The following is a 19,277-nucleotide window of genomic DNA, read 5'->3' on the forward strand; positions in this document are numbered from 1 at the left end:
TTCCAATGGAGATGGGTAACTGGTGATTATTGATTACAAGAATGAAGACAGGAGTAGCCAGATGGGTCCAAGTACAGGGATATAATTATTCTTAAAATTTGAAGTAGAAGGACCAGCAAACAAGAAGCAGACGAAACCAAATGGTCTAAAAGCCTGGTTAAGCCTCACAAAGAAGGAGACCAGGTGCTTGTAAAAAAAAAATCCTAGCACGCAATGACTGGATGAAGTCAGGAATGTGTGGATATCACCAAAGTATTAAAATGGAACATTTTAATATGGTAATGGTAATTTGCCTAATTACTTTTGGACCCCTTACATGAGGAGGATTTGTAGAAAAATTGTGGCAATTTCTTAATGCTTCACATGGTATTTTTGTTATATAATTTCAATTAAATCTGAAAGTCTACACTTCAATTGCAGCAAAAATGCTTCATTTCAATTCCAGTACGGTGTAGAGTGCAAATCATAAAGATTGCATTGTTGTCCTAATATTTCTGTACCTAACTGTATGAATGACCCCAATGCAGAGCTCTATATGTTGGTACAAAAATTATATTGGCAGAGTGTCTCAACAATTTAATGCTAATTTAATAATACAAATATATAATATATAATATATATATATATATATATATATATAATATATATATATAATATAATATATATAATATAATATATAATATATATATATATATATATATATATATACATATATATATATATATATATACACACACAAAGGCTGAGACCTCAGCCGAAACATTGCGGGAGGTGGAATAAAACACCCAAGTTTTTTCACTACTTTGGAGCGCTGCCGGTCTTTATTTTTTGGATAGAGATATATATATATATATATACACACACATACATATTATATATGCAGCTTATTAGGAAATTCTGAATTGCAATACACTGGGCAAGTCTTTATATGAATATACACAAGGGACTGCCTTGTGTTAGACAGAGTTTTGTTTTATATGCAGTGAATGTACACAAAAACATCCTCAAAAAACATAGAAAAGGCCACATTACAGTCATATTGATTTCAAAGAAAGCCAGCAGAGATGCTTTATCTCAAAATCATCAGATTTTTGGCCAAATTGAAAATGATTTCAATGGTTTCAGCGTTTTGTAGCTGAACTCATGGCTGTAAACTGCTGGCCCCAGAATTAATCAATACTGATTGAAAATATAAGCCAAAATAATGACATATGAAAATAATGAGAGTTTTCCCACAGAATAAATCTGATACCTGATAGTGTCCACAGGAGAGACTTTGTGATTAGTTTACTGTCAAGGGCTACTAATAGTAGGTACTGTTAAAAAACGTAGATCCCCTTTAATATATACATGTTTTATTAAAGGGGATCTACGTTTTTAACAGCACCTACTATTTAGGAGTTCTTGACAGTAAGCCAGGTCTCTCCTGTGAATATATGGAGAAATAAATGATAGGCCTGTAGATGCAACACTTTTGAAATGCTAATATTATGGTAACTTGGTAATGAAATAGGGTTAAATTAGAGTTAAAGGGGTATTCCTAATTCGGCAAAATAATGCGATGGTTTGTTTTATAAAAAATACAATTTTCCAATTTTTTTTCTGTATTAATTACTCAGTCTTTAACCCTTTAAAGGACGCGGGGTTTTTCCGCTCATTTCTCGCTCTCCAACTTCAAAAATCCATAACTTTTTCATTTTTACGTGTACAGACCTTTGTGAGGGCTTTTTTTGTGCGTAACAAATTTTACTTTCCCGTAATGTTATTTATTTTAACATGCCGTGCGCTGCGAAGCTGAAAAAAAATTCCAAATGTGGAAAAACGTTCTTGTGGGCTCAGTTTTTTCGACTTTGACTGTGCACTCAAAATAACACCTCAGCTTTATTCTTTGGTTCGGTGCGATCGCGGTGATACCAAATTTATATAGGTTTTATTGTGTTTTAATACATTTTCAAAAATTAAACGAATGTGTACAAAAAAGAAAAAAAGTTTTTTGCCATCTTCTGAAGCTAATAACTTTTTCATACTTTGGGGTACGGAGATGTGTGAGTTGTCATTTTTTGCAAAATGAGGCGACGTTTTCATTGCTACCATTTTGAGGTCTGTGCGACATTTTGATCATTTTTTATGTGATGTAAAAAGGTGTAAAAGTCACATTTCGGACATTTGGGCACCATTTCCCGCCTCGGAGGTCTCCGCCGGCCGTAACCGGTTTTATATTTTGATAGATCGGGCATTTTGGGACACGGCGATACCTAATAAGTTTGTGATTTTTACTGTTTATTATGTTTTATATCAGTTCTAGGGAAAGGGGGGGCGATTTGAATTTTTAATATTTTATTAATTTTTTTTATTTTTTTAAACTTTCTTTTTTCTTTTTTTTTTTCCACCATTTCTTAGACCATCTAGGGTACATTAACCCTAGATGGTCAGATCGCTTCTACCATATACTGCAATACTTCTGTATTGCAATATATGGCATTTTTGCAGGTCATTCATTACAATGAGCCACTGGCTCATACACTCTTCATACACTCCTTATACCTCTGCGCCGTAGAGCTACGGCGCAGAGCGTTAGGGGGTTAAATCTCTGCTTGCTGTCATTCTATAGAAAGCCTCTTCCAGTGTACAGAAGTCTGACCATGATCACACAGGTGCACAGCTCGTTATATCAGAGCTATCAGAGTTGTGTGATATAACGAGCCATGCACCTGTGTGATCATGGTCAGGTTTCGATCCACTGAAGCTTTCAAAGACAGTGAGGAATAGATACAGAAAATATATTGGAAATGTGTATAACATTTCATTATTCAAACAATACTTGCTGAAATGGGAAAAACCCTTTAACACCTTTTCAACAAACTTTGCATACATTAATAGTAATATTAAGTATAATAAACTTTACAATATACCTACATCAGCAAAAATGCCTTCCTTTCCACTTAATTTGCCAATCATCCTCTTAGAATCTTACATGCATGTTAGATGACAAAGAAGCTCTATGCAGAGGGTTGGATACAAAACGACACCCAGCTCTGAGAAGACTGCAAATGAAGAGTAGAAGTCATCTCATGACCAGATACATGAGCTATTCCTCATGTATAAATACTGTATTACCAATTTATGCAAAGTTTGTTGAAAGGTGATCTATTACTTCCAACAATCAATAACCCCCGCCCCCCAGATATTTGCAAACAAAACCTTAGTCAGGAAAACAAGCAAAATTGCATGCTAGAAATAGGACTCACTCCATCGTTTCCTGTCTGGACCTGTCCGTTGAAACTGAGTGTGCGGAAAGGAGAGTGGCTAGAAAGGCGTTTATCCCACTCACTGGGACGTGGTGCAGGAACAGACTCCATGAAACTTTTCTTCAGCTCACGGATACTTGCGTGGTGGCGGATTATTTCATCTTGAGTCTTCTCCAAGTCCTAACAGAATCCGATGGTATAGTGGAAAGTAAGAACAATGGAACAAGAAAAGGAAAAGATTGTAGAATGCCCATCAGTATAAAAATGAAGAAACGATGATGTAGAAAAAGAGACAAATAAGGAAGCAAAGAAAAGGAGAATGTTAGACGTGTAAGAGCTTGAAGCCATATGAAAAGAGGGACATGGGCATCCTGCAGTAGAAGCAAGGTTATATGTTCTATGATATTATATGCACAGAAAATAACACGTGTGACAAATGATATTGTGCAAATCACAGGTGGGAAAAAAACAACATATTACTATGGAACACAATAGGAGAAATGTGAAAGCACAAACTAAAAATATTCATATGCACCACAAAAGCTGTGTTTATATGTTTTAAGGCATTAACCCCTCTAATAGACCGTAGATAGATCTCATTAGAAAGACAAGAGAAGTCACGTAACTTCATGTAATAGATACTAGTATTTGTCACATGACACAACTATAATGTTATTGGAAATTTATATACTGGAGTTCCCATTGCCCTATATATAAACGGAACAATCTCCATTGATTAGTTCCCTACCCCTTGGACTAATTCAGCAGCATAAAGTATTAAATAATTAAACAAAAAATTGTACTGCTTATACTGCTGGTATAGATGTAATGATATAATACATAAAGATGTAATGATATAATGGGGGATTTGCACACAATGCTACATTCACACGAACGTATGGGGGACGTATATATACGTCCCCTATACATGGCAATGGGCGCATGGCACCCTACGGGAGCGGTACAGTGCGGCACACGTGTGCCATCATACCGTTCCGTAGCCAGGAAAAAGATATCACATGTCCCATCTTCCGCCCGAAATACGCCGCCATGCACCATATATTACTATGGAGAGGGGCGGGGGTGAGCGGCGCTCATCCCCTCCTCCTCCTCTCCCCAGCGCCGACGTGCTACAGTAAGACGGGCACACATTAATGTGAATGTAGCCTAATAGTTTAATGACAGAAGTAATTGTTAGACAGTAAGTATACTGAGCGGAATGAGAATGACAGGATTGACATGTACTATTCACAGTCTCACCACTGAGAAACTGTGGGAAATGTATACATTTGGAAACCTGATGACCTTTTTTTCCATTACCGTATTTTTCGGCCTATAAGGCGCACCGGACTATAAGGCGCACCTCTAATAAATGCCTGCTAAGACATCTAGGTTCATATATAAGGCGCACTGGAGTATAAGGAGCAGGATCAAATGCAGTACCTAAAAATAACCAGCAGGTGGCAGACCTGTGCACAGTTCAAGCCAACTACACTTCCCGGGAAACTTGTCTTCAGCGTGACAGAGAGCTCCGATCTCAGAGGTATGGCTGCTGGGGGTTATTGCAGGGTGATGCAGCAGGGGTTAAGCTGTCTCCCTCTGCCCCTTCTCCTTCCCTCCTCAGCCAGGGTGTATTCCTGTGGGGTTCCCTGTGGCTCCTTCTCTTTCCCCTGTTACAGGGCTGTCAGGTATGGGGGATTGTTTACTGATGATGATGATTGCCTCGTGGTCGGCACTATGGCAGCTCCGGTCTCTCCGTGCTAGGGCAGGATGGGCACAATGTTAGTTGTGGTGCCAGGGCACTTCAGGAGCTAGGGACCCTGTATACTGTGTGGGAAGGTGCAGGAAATTTCTGGGGATGGAGCTATTACACACTGGTAAATGTACAGTACATCTTGTCTGTAGTACATTTCTGTATAAGTTCATATATAAGGCGCACTGACCTATAAGGCCGAAAAATATGGTAATCTCCAGTGTAATTCTAAGGTTTTACATCTGCATCTGAGGCTCAGTTATGAGGCCCCTCTCATAGATTCTATGAAAATTCTAGATGCCATAACTGACCTGGCTATAGTCAGAGGTGTATTTTTTCAATCCTAACCCATATATATATATATATATATATTTTTAGTCTCTTTATAAATGCAATAGGCAGAAAAGGAAAAAAGTCATTGTTCTTGGTGTTCATTTTATCGTTAGTATAGGTATGTGTATGTAATATATATATATATATATATATATATTTATTTTATCGTTAGTATAGGTATGTGTATGTAATATATATATATATATATTTATTTTATCGTTAGTATAGGTATGTGTATGTAATATATATGTGTATGTAATATATATATATATTACATACACATACCTATACTAACGATAAAATAAATATATATATATATATATATTACATACACATACCTATACTAACGATAAAATGAACACCAAGAACAATGACTTTTTTCCTTTTCTGCCTATTGCATTTATAAAGAGACTCAAATTATTTTACCAGTAGGAACGTAAAATGTTTCTATGCTTTGTGACAGAGATTGGTTACACACTGCAGATTCCCTGTTCATTCCTCACTAAAATCCATGATTTCATGAGTATGATTCAGACGTCAACTCCCTCTCTCCCATCATGCAGGATCCTCAACTACAAGCCTCCTTTCTGTGCAACACTATGTATCCTCTCCCATACTTAGCAGCAACAATAGGAAAATACAATATATTGTGATTTATCTAGCAAAAAAATACCCAGAGCCTTTAATTATGCAGTGAGTCGGAAGGGACTGTTGGGAGATGTGAGGTCAGAAGTAAAACAAAGTTTCTAAAATGTTAATGGTTTATGCAGAAGTATAACATTCAATTCAAGTTGGATGATGGAAACAGATTATGAAAAAGGAGCTTACTAGTGGTTCAATGGGCAATCTGATCAAAGGCATTTACACCCTAAAATAATACTGATCTAGGCATGTTTTGTAATAGAGTGGTCCCCTGAAGCTCAAACAAAACACCAATGCCATGTTAAAATTTAAGTAGCAAGTTATAGACAAAAGCCATATCAGTGCCAAAATAAAAGCTTTGTTATATCCGACAGGCATGCGTTAGAACCAAGTTGTAAAAACATAATGTACCTTGTTAAAAACACATAAGCATAGAAATTCAACATACAAAGTTATGACCATCTTAACTGGGACAAACAGTCAACACAAACAAAATGACACTTCCACATAAAAACAGAAATGGAACTACATTATTTTACCGTAAGCAAAAGCGGTCCCAACATCAAACCAAACAGCTCCCTATCAGACATGTAAAAGAAATTTGCCTGCCCCTGAATGTGGCTTAAATGATTTATTTAACTAACCAGATAATATGGAAATTAATCTATACACATACAGATCAGTTGCAAACCCAATATTCCGGTAGGTCACATAAAGCTTCCGTGTACATTCCGTGTAATTAAAAATGTTTAATGAAGACCAGTAACAAAGATAATTGGTAACATTTCCATGCAAACCATGTACCCCATGGGTACTGACTACAATCCATTCATGTGTTGAATTCATCTTTAGGTATAGTCCATCATCTAGCTTTACTTCTACCTGATACCACTATTATATTGACATGAATGTTAGAAGGTAGTGTAAATGATTAATCAGTGTATATAGTGTTTGTTTGCCGTTTATCAGGGAGAAGAAGGGGTTTGTGCAGAATATATGATACATAAAACATATCTAGGTTGTGTTATTCATATATTGCCACTATTCAAAATAAAGTTTCAGGAGCATTCAAACCTCTTATGGAGATCAGTTAAAATGAAGACGGATTTCAAACATGCAAACAAAAGTAGAAATAACAAAACATGCAAAAACAAAAAACAAACATGCAGACAATGTCTGCACACAAAAAAAAAAGTGTAAACTGCATAATTCAATACCAACCTCCAACATTAAATTGCTATGCCTGATATATATGTTTTCACCCTCTAGTTTCTTTGCTCTTTTCTGTGAACGTGAACAAAAATAAATAGACAAAAAGAACATACAAATTAAAAAAATTGTTCATCCTAGGGTGACAGAAACGAAAGCCAAACCATGTTCTTTCGTCCAATTTTTTTCCTTGCACTACAAATTTCATATCAAGAGAAACAAGTGAAGTAAAAATGTGTCTTTTGTAAGAGAAGTCAAACTCATGCTGTGAACTGTGAGTATGCAAACTAGCGAAGGCATTTTCCCACAGCAAGCAGTTGTAAGGTCACAGTGGCACCACAGTGGACAACCCCTTTAACTGATGGACTTTTTCCATTTTATGTTAGTTTTTCGATCCCCACCTTCTAAAATCCATAACTGTATAAGGTGTATAAGGACTTGTTTTCTGCGTAACAAATTGTACTTCCTTGTGGAATATACAAATTGTATATTCCATGCCGTGTACTGGGAAGCTAAAATAAACAATTGCAAATGTGAGAAAATATGTGCCATATTCTTGTGGATTTAGTTTTTATGGCTTTCATTGTGTGCCCCAAATAAAACCTTGCTTCTTCTTAGTGAGCAAAGGCTAATGAGCCACCTCAGTAAGAAGAGCTGTAATTCCCTACTGTAATTCCCTACCCTAATTCACTACTGTAGTGATTTCACAAGCATGTGACTCTTCACATGGTTAAAGGGGTTATCCGGGATTAAATTTTTTTTTTCTGGCCGGGCTGGGGAGGGCTATTTAAACATAATAAACATGGACTTACCTCCTCCGGTGCTGCCGATGTCCCGCGCCGCTGCCCGTCTTCTCCGTGCGCCGGTTTCAGTAGAAGGGCGCACAGGGAGCTTCCGGCCGGCCGGATGCTCCCATGCGCACTATCTCTCAGCGTTGGGATGGGAGCTCCCTGTGTGCGGCTTCCGTGCCCCCGTTTGTTTACAGGGGCCACGGATCGAAGTGACCGCGGCGCAGGACATCGGCGGCGCCGGAGGAGGTAAGTCCATGTTTATTATGTTTAACTATCCCTCCCCAGCCCGGCCATAAAAAAAATTTTAAACCCGGATAACCCCTTTAAGGTTTATTACAAACAAGCTGTACTTCCATCATTTGAAAGTACTTAGTTTGATGCAAAGGACCTAGCATGTGACTCATTTTCAAACATGCTGTCCTCTTCTGGCTTCGGTGGGGTGAGCAGATGTCACAATCAGGAAGTGCTAACCCACATCAGGAATAGCTGAATCTGAATCCAAAGTTACATATACCAGATATATATAGCAGGCATCGTCAGACTTTTTACTATTTTTGGTGCTTTACAGTTATGCTTTAATACATTTTAAAAAATGTAAACAAATTTGTACGAAAACAAATTTCATTTCGCCCTCTTCTGACACACACAACTTTTTCATACTTCGGTGTATGGAGCTGTGTAAGACATAATATTTTGCGAAATAAGCTGACGGTTTCATTGCTACCATTTGCAGGACAGTAAAGCCTTTTGATTACTTTTAGTTCTAGGGAAGGGAGGGGTGATTTGAATTTGTATTTTTTACATTGTTTTATATGAACATTTATTTATTTACTATTTTTTAGACCCTCTAGGGTACTTTAACCCTAGACAGTCTGATTGTTCCTACCATATACTGCATTACTACTGTAGGCTAGCGCAGAAACGCGCGTGGCCTAGCGTGGTCGACGGGAGGTGCACCATGACCACGGGAATGTTATAGTACTGCAACATTTTTTCATTTGATTTAAATAAAATTGCATGTATACCAAGTATGAGGCTGTTATAAGATAAGCACTTTCTCTCTATTGCATTACTTTGCACAATAGCCAAATACCTGGTACTCACTAAGACTTTATGAAAATCATATTAAAAGATCAAATTTCCTTAAAATGTACAATATTAAAAGTCGCCTGTTTTCCAATAGGTTAAAGAATAATATTTTTGCACTTTACATATATAAATTAAGGCAGTAAAAAAAAAAAAAAAAAATTAAAACTGCTAAAAAAAACAAAAAAAACAAACAAACACGCAACATAACATAAGCACATGCAAAAGCAACTTTGTACATTTTGCATGTCTTTTTAAACAGTGAATGAAAATATATTATATAGAGCAGGATGTTAGAAGTTTACAATATCTATGCTATAATGTGACCACAACAGTAAACTAAGATCTAAACTGTCCTCAATGCCCATTATAATCAAATCATAGGGAAGCTTTCACATTCCTTGGAAATTCATTTCAGGGACGTTGGTTGCTTTTGGAAATAAGAAAGGTTTAAATAAATAAGACCCACTATTTATAAGTCTTTTTGGGTTATTTAACTGGAAACTAAAACTTTACTTCTGCTACTGCAGAAATAACATGAACATTTTAATAACATTTCACACTCTCACAACATTATCTCTTCAGTCTGTGAATTGTCCAACGCTAACTTCACACATACTGGATGATACTTTTAAAGGAAACATTTCTGATAATATATGATATAATGGAATGAGACGGTTACACTAAGCTTTGCTTAGTTACTAAGAAGTAGAAAACCTTTAACTTTTTCTTTACAGAAACCGTGCTTGCCTATCTTACCGTCTCATACAAACAGGAAATCACGGCAAGCTAAACATTTCACAATACACTAAAGTGCACAATGAGCAGTCACACAATACACAGTTGTCAGGTACGGGAGAGTGAGCTCTGGGTATATATTTAGAGTGTGTCTCCCAAATGAATAGTAAGGGACAAATACATGAAAAATAAAATACACTGCTAACCTTCCTCATACGAATTATCTCTTCCTCTTTCTCAGCTGGTTGCTGAAAAGGCCAGAAGGAAAAACAAAAAGATAAATGAGCATTTAGAAATGTCAAAACTGAAACAGACAGACAACACATTTTTTAGCATATCTTTGCTGCCCCCCTTACCTTACCGGGTCATTTACAGAACTGTAGCTCCACCCACACTTATTTTTCTTCACTAGTAAACTAAATTACAAAACATGTGCTTTGTAGTGTATCATAAATAAGTTTTGACAAACCACTGGCCCATGTAGGTTGCTTATGTGTGAGAATGGATTGGAGGGGGAAGGGCCTCCTACACACTCTTTAAATGCTGAGGTAGATACTGAAGATAGATACAGGAGAAAACAATCCCTGGTGGGGCGAAGAGTCACATGCTGACCATTGTTTATAAGATGGCCCTGCAGTACTGTTACCCTGTGAACACACAGCAATATACCATTATTATTATAGGCCATTTTGTATCCAGTTAACTAACCTGTACTTGATCTCCATTGACAGTGGGGGAGGATCTATTCTGTGGTGGAGTTTTTGCTTCCTATGTGAATAAACACAATAAAAAAAATGAAAAAAAAAAAAGCTAAACGAAAAGCATGAAATATGGACACGAATCTCCCAACTTTAATTAAAAATTTGTAACAAGTGAATTACTCACTGAACTGCACAACACTACTGTACCTTGGAGGAACTTTTTGGCTCCTTGAGTTGATCCTGTGGTAACTTGTCTTCATTTTTGGAAGAGGATTCCTCTATTTTACGTGCTGTGATCTCTCTGGATGGTATAGGCTGTACAACGACTTGGCTTTGTGTGATGACAGGAGCAGAGACAGGACGAGGATTGCGTTCAGGAGTTGCCACAGCAGCTAATAAGTATAAAAAAACTTTATTAGTTACCATGTCTATTCTGAAGTATAAATAGGACAAGGGCGAGATCTATTGTCACCAATGACTATTAAATGAACCCTTTTTTGTTATTCACATTTCCATTTTTCACTCCCCACTTTCAAAAGTCCATCAGTACACAGCTGTATGAGGGCTTGTTTTTTGTGTAGCAAATTGTACATCCTAGTGATGCTATTTAATATTCCAAATCTGGTGAAACTGACAAAAAGACACATGTGCACCATTTTCTTTTGCACCCTGTGTTTACGACGTTTATTGTGCGCTCCAAGTGACACCTATCCTTTATTCTTTAGGTCAGTACAATCACAGAGATACTGAGTATATATAGGTTTTGTTATGTTTACGCAGATTTTTTTAAAATGTCAATCTTTTATACAAAAATGTTCTTAGGGAGGGGGGGGGGGTAATTTGAACTTTTAGGTTATTTTAAATATATTTTTTTCTAACTTTTTCTTACATTATTTTTTACTGTATATTTAGACCCCCTAGGGTACCTGAACCTTAGGAGGTCTGATCAATCCTCACATATACTGAAATTCTTCTGTATTGCTGTATATAAGGATTGTCCCACTGATCTAGAACAGTGTGCCACTGGCACACAATTATAAATCCTTCTGAATGACAAGCCTACGAGTCTCAAGTAGACTCTTGTCACAGCAACGAATCGCCTTGATGTATCAGGGGCTATCCAGCGCCCATTTGCTGACATTTAAATGTGCCCAGGGGCATTTAAATGGTTAACACATGTGATCAGTATTCTTTTTGTAATTAGATGTACAAATTACAGATTATTTACAGTTCAGACTAAGCCATGCACTGTGATCCAGCAAACACACAGCATGTATAAATGTAAAGGGCTCACATAACCTGGTTTCTTCAGAGATGTGAACAACAGATCTGATAATAACTAAACTGAACTTAGCTTTGGAAAATTAGCAAGTAACTAATTATACAAGCCCGTATCAACACTGTTCAGTGTAAAGGCAGATCGTTTTCACAACAGCCTTAAAGAGGACCTGTAAAAAAGGGCACTAGGAGCTGCTTACTAAAGTAAGCAGCTCCTAGTGCTAGAACAAACGCAGCAGTGTTATACTGCTAGCATTATATGAAACCTCCGGTAACGCTAACCAACACTGCCGCGCTGTACACTAGAAATGCGTCAGTGTTGGTTAGCGTTATCGGAGGTTTCATATAATGCTAGCAGTGTAACACTGTCGCGTTTGTTTTAGCACTAGGTGCTGCTTACTTTAGTAGGCTCTGAGTGCCATTTTTAAGGGTGACAGGGCCTCTTTAACTGAGTGCTCACATAGAACCTGTAACCAGAAATGTGATTTTTAGCTGGTGACAGGTACCAATAGCCTATACTATGATGATTAAGAAATGCCTTTGTCAGCATTCTGAGGGGTGCAGATAAAGCCTGTGTCTCCTCCACATTCATGCAGCTCTCCAACCCCCCCCCCCCCCCATTTCCTGTGATGTGAATTGAGCAGGCAAGCGTTGCATGTTATGGTAGCAAAAGAGAAGTTTCATTCTCTATCAAACTAGGAAATCTACCATCAAAATCAAGCATGATAGACCAGGAACACTTACTCTTAGATCCAAGTACCGTGACTGTGGTAATCTTATTATATTTGTTATCTGTGGTCTCCTTCCTTCTACAATGAACTTTTAAAATTATGCTATTATATGAATCTGCAGCATGGAGGAGCTTAGGAACAGTTCTCCTTTGGCGTGGTAAACAACCGAGAATCAAATTAGATATGTTGAAACTTCCTCTCCAACAAGGTGGGATGTCCATTCTGGAGAGTGGGCATGCAAATGTATTACATGGCAGCTCAAATTCACTTGGGATTTGATCCCCCATAGTTCTATGGTCAAAAGATACCTTAATTTCAAAATAGCCACATTATAATATCTTGAAACTATTGAAATGTGTGGTTCTACAATGCAAAAGGAAAGAGTGGGTAATAGATACAATCAAGATGATAAACTCGGTGGGTTGACATATGGAAAAGTTATAACAAATTATTATTTGTGTTTACCCCAATATGGATGAATTCTCAACTGACATTCCCAGAATATTTTAACCACAAACAATGGGCACTAAGTGGGATTAAAAATGTTAAACAAATAGTTAGTGAAAATAGGGTAAAGCCCTTAGAAGAATTGAAGAAGGAATTTGGTCTTGCTGACAATATGTGATATGATTACCTACAAGTATCACAGTTAATCACTAATAAGGGTTCTGAATGGTTAGAGATGAGAAGAACCCCTCTGTTAGTTACCCCGATGTGCAGTATCTAGATCAAAAATATCAAGATTCAATAAAGCCTTTATTAAACTATATTATAATATCGGACTAGATGATCTAAGAGAAAATGCCAAGGGTTATTGTGACAGGAGTATGGAAAAAAGGGTGCAGGTTCAAAAATATATCAAAGAATTTGCTACTGTCCAATTACACAGGAAGGCCCAATAATTTATTCTACACAGAGCATATTACGCTTCAAAGAAATTAGCAAACTTTTTCAGGAAAAGAAGTTATCATTGTAATTGATGCCAAATTGAGGGGGCTGATGGGGTACATATATTCTGGACACGTTTAAAGATAAAAGAATTTTGGGGTACAGTGATTGAGATAATAACATCAATTTATAAAAAAGAAGGTCTATATAATTAAAAAAAAAATGTTGTTGACCAATATTAATACTGCAGTTATGAAATTACTCTTTCTAGCTAGATATTGTATAGCTAAAACTGGATATTAAATGAACCACCTACATCCTGGAAATGTGGATCACAATGACCAATACAACACTGCAAAATGGATGATTTGCTGGGAAGGAGTAAAAAGAAGTTATTTAGAAGTAAATTTAATGTGATATTCAAGAATTGGAAATATACATTTTTGGAGGAGAAGACTATTTTGTCAATAGATCTGGTAAAAATTTACTAGGAGAAGACGGGGGAATGGGTAGAGGACTTAACAACGAGAGAGGGGGAAGAGGAAGCCGGGGGAGGTTGAGGAGATTAGGAGAAAAGTTTGTTCTGTTTTTTCTTTTTTTTGTTGGGGGGGGGGGATGTGATATAGCTTGTATATGGTAATAAAGCTGGTAAAAGGGGAATATTGTCCTTTTGAATGACCAAGAGAGGGAAAGGAAAAGGGTCTCAGTTATTTATACATCCTATTGACCTATCCTAAGAGACTGCGACTAGGTACAATTTTATGAGTAACCCATTTATTACAATTGCTTTTATAAGCATTAAAATTTTATGGGAAAGAGTTATGATTAGTAAATGGAAATATGGATAAAATTTATTGTATAACTGTATAATAATGTTCAAATATTGTCCACTTAGTGAATTGCTCACTTAGACTTGTAAAAAAATAATTTAAATAGTAATAATTGATTTAAAAAAAAATTAAATACATTTCAGAAAAAAGGAGCCTATGTATGAATAAATAGAAGATGATTGCCACAGACACGGTGCCTGGATCTAGGAATAAGTGTCCCCCGCTTATCCATGCTGGATTCTGGATGGTAGATTTCCCTTAAAAAGGACCTTTCACCCAAGTAAGGACCTGTCACTAAAGTAAGCAGCGCTTAATGCTACGATGAAGGCTAACAGACACTGCCGCGCTGTACACTAGAAACACCGGACCGCTCTCAAAGTGGTCCGGCGTATTCATGAGGGGGCGTTCCAAGGCACTGCCTCTTCTCTGGACCACTTCGCCCTCTCCATAGGCCAGAGGTGACTGCCGCGCATCATGTGGCAGTCACTGTCTCTAATCCCGCCCCCTTATTAATACGCCGCAATGCTTTGAGATCGGTCTGTGTTTCTAGTGTACAGTGCGGCAGTGTTAGTTAGCGTTATCGGAGGTTTCCGATAACGATATCATGGTAACACTGCTGCGTTTCTTTTAGCACTAGGAGCTGCTTACTTTAGTAAACAGCTCATAGTGCCGTTTTTGCCTGGACCGCCCCGCTCACTCAATAGCGGGGCTGGTTACTTTGGTTCAGTTTTTCAAGGTGACAGGTCCTCTTTAAACAACGCTTTGTTCTATTTTTGGATGGGATTTGTATTTTTCACAAAAAAAAATTATGGCATCCAGGTCCTTAGGAAAAAGCACGATCTTCTAGTATAGCAAGGCCAATGTTAGTAGAAAGCCTTCACACACTGGTACCTTGCCGCACAGTTTCTACATATACTGCATGGGTCTGCTCAAGCTTGTTTTTTTTCTCTGGCTTCTTTAGAACAGCTTGGTCAATGTTTTTCAAAGCGATCTCTAAAAACAATTTACGACATTACAATATTGTGAAAGATCACACACTACAAAGACTGTACAGACTACTAGATATAAGCTTCACAATCCAATGCATCACTCAGGAAAGCAGTGAGCGCAAAGAGGCCACATACACAACTTTTTATCTCTGATACTTACATATTAGATAACACTTACGTAGCACTTTGTCCTTACTATCAAGAGTCCGGCTGCGGTGACCATTTGTTGTCTGTTATCTGATATCAGTAGGTTTTTAAAATGGATCTAAGAAAAGTGAGGTTTTATTTTTTTTCTAAAAGTTTTGCAGGTGGCTTGATTTTTTTCTATCGTTCCACAATTTGTTACTGGATTTGATACAGATGTTTCCGTGAATTAAGCTGGCAGGAAAGGAGGTGAGTGAAGTAACCCCCCCCCCCCCCCCCAACTGCGATTCATTTAAATGTATGTGTAATACAGCTTCTCATATAATGATGATGAGAGATGAGAGGAACATGTAATATGTAATATGCAATATTACATGTAATACAAGGATGACTTGAGTTCACAACAGTTACAGTCTGGTTGTCTGTTCTGGTTCTTTGGGAGAAATGCAAGCAGGCATCAGCCTCTACAACAAGATGTTCTAAAGAAGGCAAATTGTTGGTTCAATGGGTTGATGTGTCTGGTGAAAATGCTTGATAAGCCCTGACCAAAGGCTGGCTCCAGGCTAGTGTTTTATCAACCACAAGGAACAAGACTCCTTTTATGAACCAATAATCAGCAAACAGGGAATCAATGTTACATTATAGGGAAAGAGTGGTGGGAGGTCAAGGCTGTGATTTTGTTATTTGTGGAACCTGGTTTTCATACCTGCTACAAACCCAATAAAAACAGCTGTAACATTTTTGTAGAGAACAGGGCTATATCTTTAAACCAAACTTCTGACTCAAACTCTGACTCCTTAATTGCCACCGACACCACAGTCCTTTTTTCCTGGTCACTCTAGCAGTGCTGAGATACAGTAAATGCGGACATTCCTTCCCAGTGCCTTACACCTCTGATCAGTAGCAGAGGAGCTTCGCTACTTGAGCAATTATTAGTTTTATGATCTGGGTGTCACCAGTATTAGTATTTTTATTATCGGGGGTCTGCAGTATGGTTATTATGTTATGGGGTGTCTAGTATTGTTATCTGCTATAGTATTATTTGTTCTGTATTTTGCCCTGGGGGTCTCTCCATTATTATCATTATCTGCTCTGCTGTCTCCAGTACCATTATTATCTGCTCTGGGTTGTCCACTATATTGGTCTGCTCTGAACGGTATATTTGGTTGGTAAGGTGGTATTTATTGCTGTAATGTGGTATTTATAATCTCTGGAGTGACATTTTGTGCAGTACTGTGGTTGCTGATGCATCTAGGGTGCAGGCTCCTGATGCGACCCCTTAAAGATAAGCAGTATGACAATATGGCCCTGGACCAATAAATGTTTTTTTTAGCTGGCCTAAATGCTTAGATAAGAAATAGAACAGACATTTAAAGGTAAAGATTTATTTATTTATTTTTTTAGAATTTACTATTTGTGGAGTCGATCCATTTTAATTACAACTGACTCCCCAACCTAGGTAGCGAGTAAGCAAAACTGTAGAGTACAGTATTAAAAATAACATAAAAGCAGACTCTACAAAAAGCAAGGCTGCATAGCAAAGAATGCATGAGATGCAGCAAAAACAGAGCAGAAAAAAAAGGCATGGACAAAAAAAAAAAAAAAAGATATTGTATTCTATACCTTTGTGAGGCACGGTTTCTGGTATAGTACGAATTGGCACTTTTAACTCAATCACTTCAACATCATTATCTTCTTCCGAAGCAATGAATTTATATGATGGGTGCCCTTTTTCCACTAATGCAAAAATGTTCCAAAAAAAAAAATGTTGCAATTTGTTAATTGTAGTTAACACATAGTTGTGCTGGAATGGTAGATAAAACAGACTATGCTTATATAAATAGTGATACAGTCAACTTTAAAATTCCCCTAATTTATCAACATATTAAAAGAAATCTACCACTTACAAAACATCTTTTTAAACCACACACACTCCGTTGGGTTAGCTGCAGGCATGCTGAGGCAGGATGTTAGCTTCATGAGCCATAAAACCCGGTGATTTTGCTAAAAAAAAATACTTAAAAAAATTATGCTAATTCTCGGAGGTGCTCCAGCCACTTCACACAGTGGTGCTGGGCGCTCTCCTATAATCTTAATTATGCATAGCTCCAGCGCCCATTACCTCCTTACTCCCAATTCCCCTTCATGAGAGCGGTACCAGAGCTGAACAGAGCCTAACACTGGGCTCAGCACCATGACAGTTACTAGTGGGGGCTCTTATTGTGAAGCTAGACACAGGACCTCTTTCTACAGAATCACTGAGTCAAGAAGTTGCTGAGCTGCTCAATATAGCTCTCTGGAAGGGAGGGGTTATCTGATGCATATTTAAGTAGTTCAGATATATGTACATCCTGAGGTTTCTCGATATGGGAAGCAGAAATGCAGGGAGGAATAATGTACCTGGTGTGGGTTATGTTGCTTCCCAATAAGACTTACCTGTATTTTTCAGACTATAAGACGCACACCAGATTTAGGCTTCCAAAAAAGGAAAAATATATTTTACACCAATTAAAATATCCCTGTTGGTCGCACTAAAGCACAGCACACACAGCCCTGCTTCATCCATACATTTACACACACAGCTCTGCTTCATCCATACAGATACACACACAGCTTTACTCTACACATGAAGACACGTACAGAACCCTTCCACTTACCCTGTCCCAGCACAGCATATCCTCATTCTTGGCAGTATGTGGTGATGTAAGAAGCATGTGAACAGTCACATGATTCTGACCTCACGGCAGGTCCTGTAGGACACCCTGGAGAGGGGAGAGCAGTGCGGAGGCTCTCCTCTCTGGGAAATTGGGTGCAGATCTATATCAGGGCATCACCCGATCCCCATTACAGCGTTCAGGAGGGTCTGGCAATGCTGGATCCTCCTGATCTTTGCTGTAAGACGCAGGCACTTTTTAGCAAGATTTTTTCTTGCTAAAAAGTGTGTCTTATAGTCCAAAAAATACAGCAACCAGAAGGAGCTGAAGATGTCCACTAAAATCTAGTTTTAAGTCATTCCCCACACAAGAAAGATTCAAAAGAAATTAACTACTATACCATGTTAAGTAAATCATATATTTAAGAGGTGTGCAATATCTGGCTAGTGAAAAGACTATGTGCTTAGTTTTATAGTTTAACCCCATTCCCTTGAAGAGAGGCATTCAATCACATAGACGTCCATAAAAAGAAAAGGTGCAATACATATGTGTTCTATGCTTGTGTGCATTGTATGCAAGACATCCAAACATCTTGTATTCAACTAATAGCTTTGAGAAAGTTGAAAGTTGGAGATGAAAAATGCAGAGGATAAATGTCTTGGATATATGGACAGAGGATAAATGCAGAGGATAAATGGACAAAAAGTGTTATTCCACAGGAACAAATACTGTACTATTGCTATATACATAAATTGCAGGACCGTTTGAGCACAAAACCAGGCACAGTTCCCCTGCAATGATACTCTGGCTTGACAACCTGATATTCAAGGTTCACCATATTCCCGTTCAGTGGCATAACTAGGAATGGTTGGGCCCCATAGCAAACTTTTGAACAAAAGTGGACTTAATGAGACACTACAAAGGAGAACACCAAAAGCAACTCATAAAAAAGCAAGACTGGCATTTGAAAAACTACTAGTTGACAAGCTACAAAGCTTCTGGGAGAACGTTTTATGGACAGATAACCATGTGGCAAGGCACATCAGCTCTATGTTCACAGCCAAAAAAAAAAGAAACAAATCTTGAAAAGAACACTGTCCCTAAACATGCAAAACATGTAGGAGGCTCCGTTATGTTCTGGGGCTGCATCTGACACAGGTTGAATATGTGTAGGTTACCATGAAATCTCAAGACCATCAAGAGATTCTAGAGAAATGTTCTGCCCAGAATCAGAAAGCTCTGTCTCGGTCGCAGGTCACATG

General features: G+C 37.8%; 1 protein-coding gene across 12 annotated transcripts in view; it reads right to left on the reverse strand.

The window, feature by feature from the left end:
- LOC140118694 (protein 4.1-like) overlaps nt 1-19,277 on the reverse strand; it is a 105,570-nt gene that overhangs the window by 18,248 nt on the left and 68,045 nt on the right. For 8 of the 12 annotated variants that reach the window (XM_072136903.1, XM_072136908.1, XM_072136906.1 and 5 more), the window contains exons 12-18: nt 16,985-17,098; nt 15,120-15,221; nt 10,709-10,893; nt 10,509-10,568; nt 10,007-10,048; nt 7,198-7,260; nt 3,249-3,428 (exon numbers count right to left, since the gene is read on the reverse strand). In XM_072136903.1, the coding sequence (XP_071993004.1) occupies nt 3,249-3,428; nt 7,198-7,260; nt 10,007-10,048; nt 10,509-10,568; nt 10,709-10,893; nt 15,120-15,221; nt 16,985-17,098 (746 nt within the window). The remainder of the gene's footprint in view (nt 1-3,248; nt 3,429-7,197; nt 7,261-10,006; nt 10,049-10,508; nt 10,569-10,708; nt 10,894-15,119; nt 15,222-16,984; nt 17,099-19,277) is intronic. The other 4 variants (XM_072136909.1, XM_072136910.1, XM_072136915.1 and 1 more) reach the window with 4 other exon arrangements.

This window comes from Engystomops pustulosus, chromosome 2 (assembly GCF_040894005.1).
Source record: "Engystomops pustulosus chromosome 2, aEngPut4.maternal, whole genome shotgun sequence".
Taxonomy (NCBI): domain Eukaryota; kingdom Metazoa; phylum Chordata; class Amphibia; order Anura; family Leptodactylidae; genus Engystomops; species Engystomops pustulosus.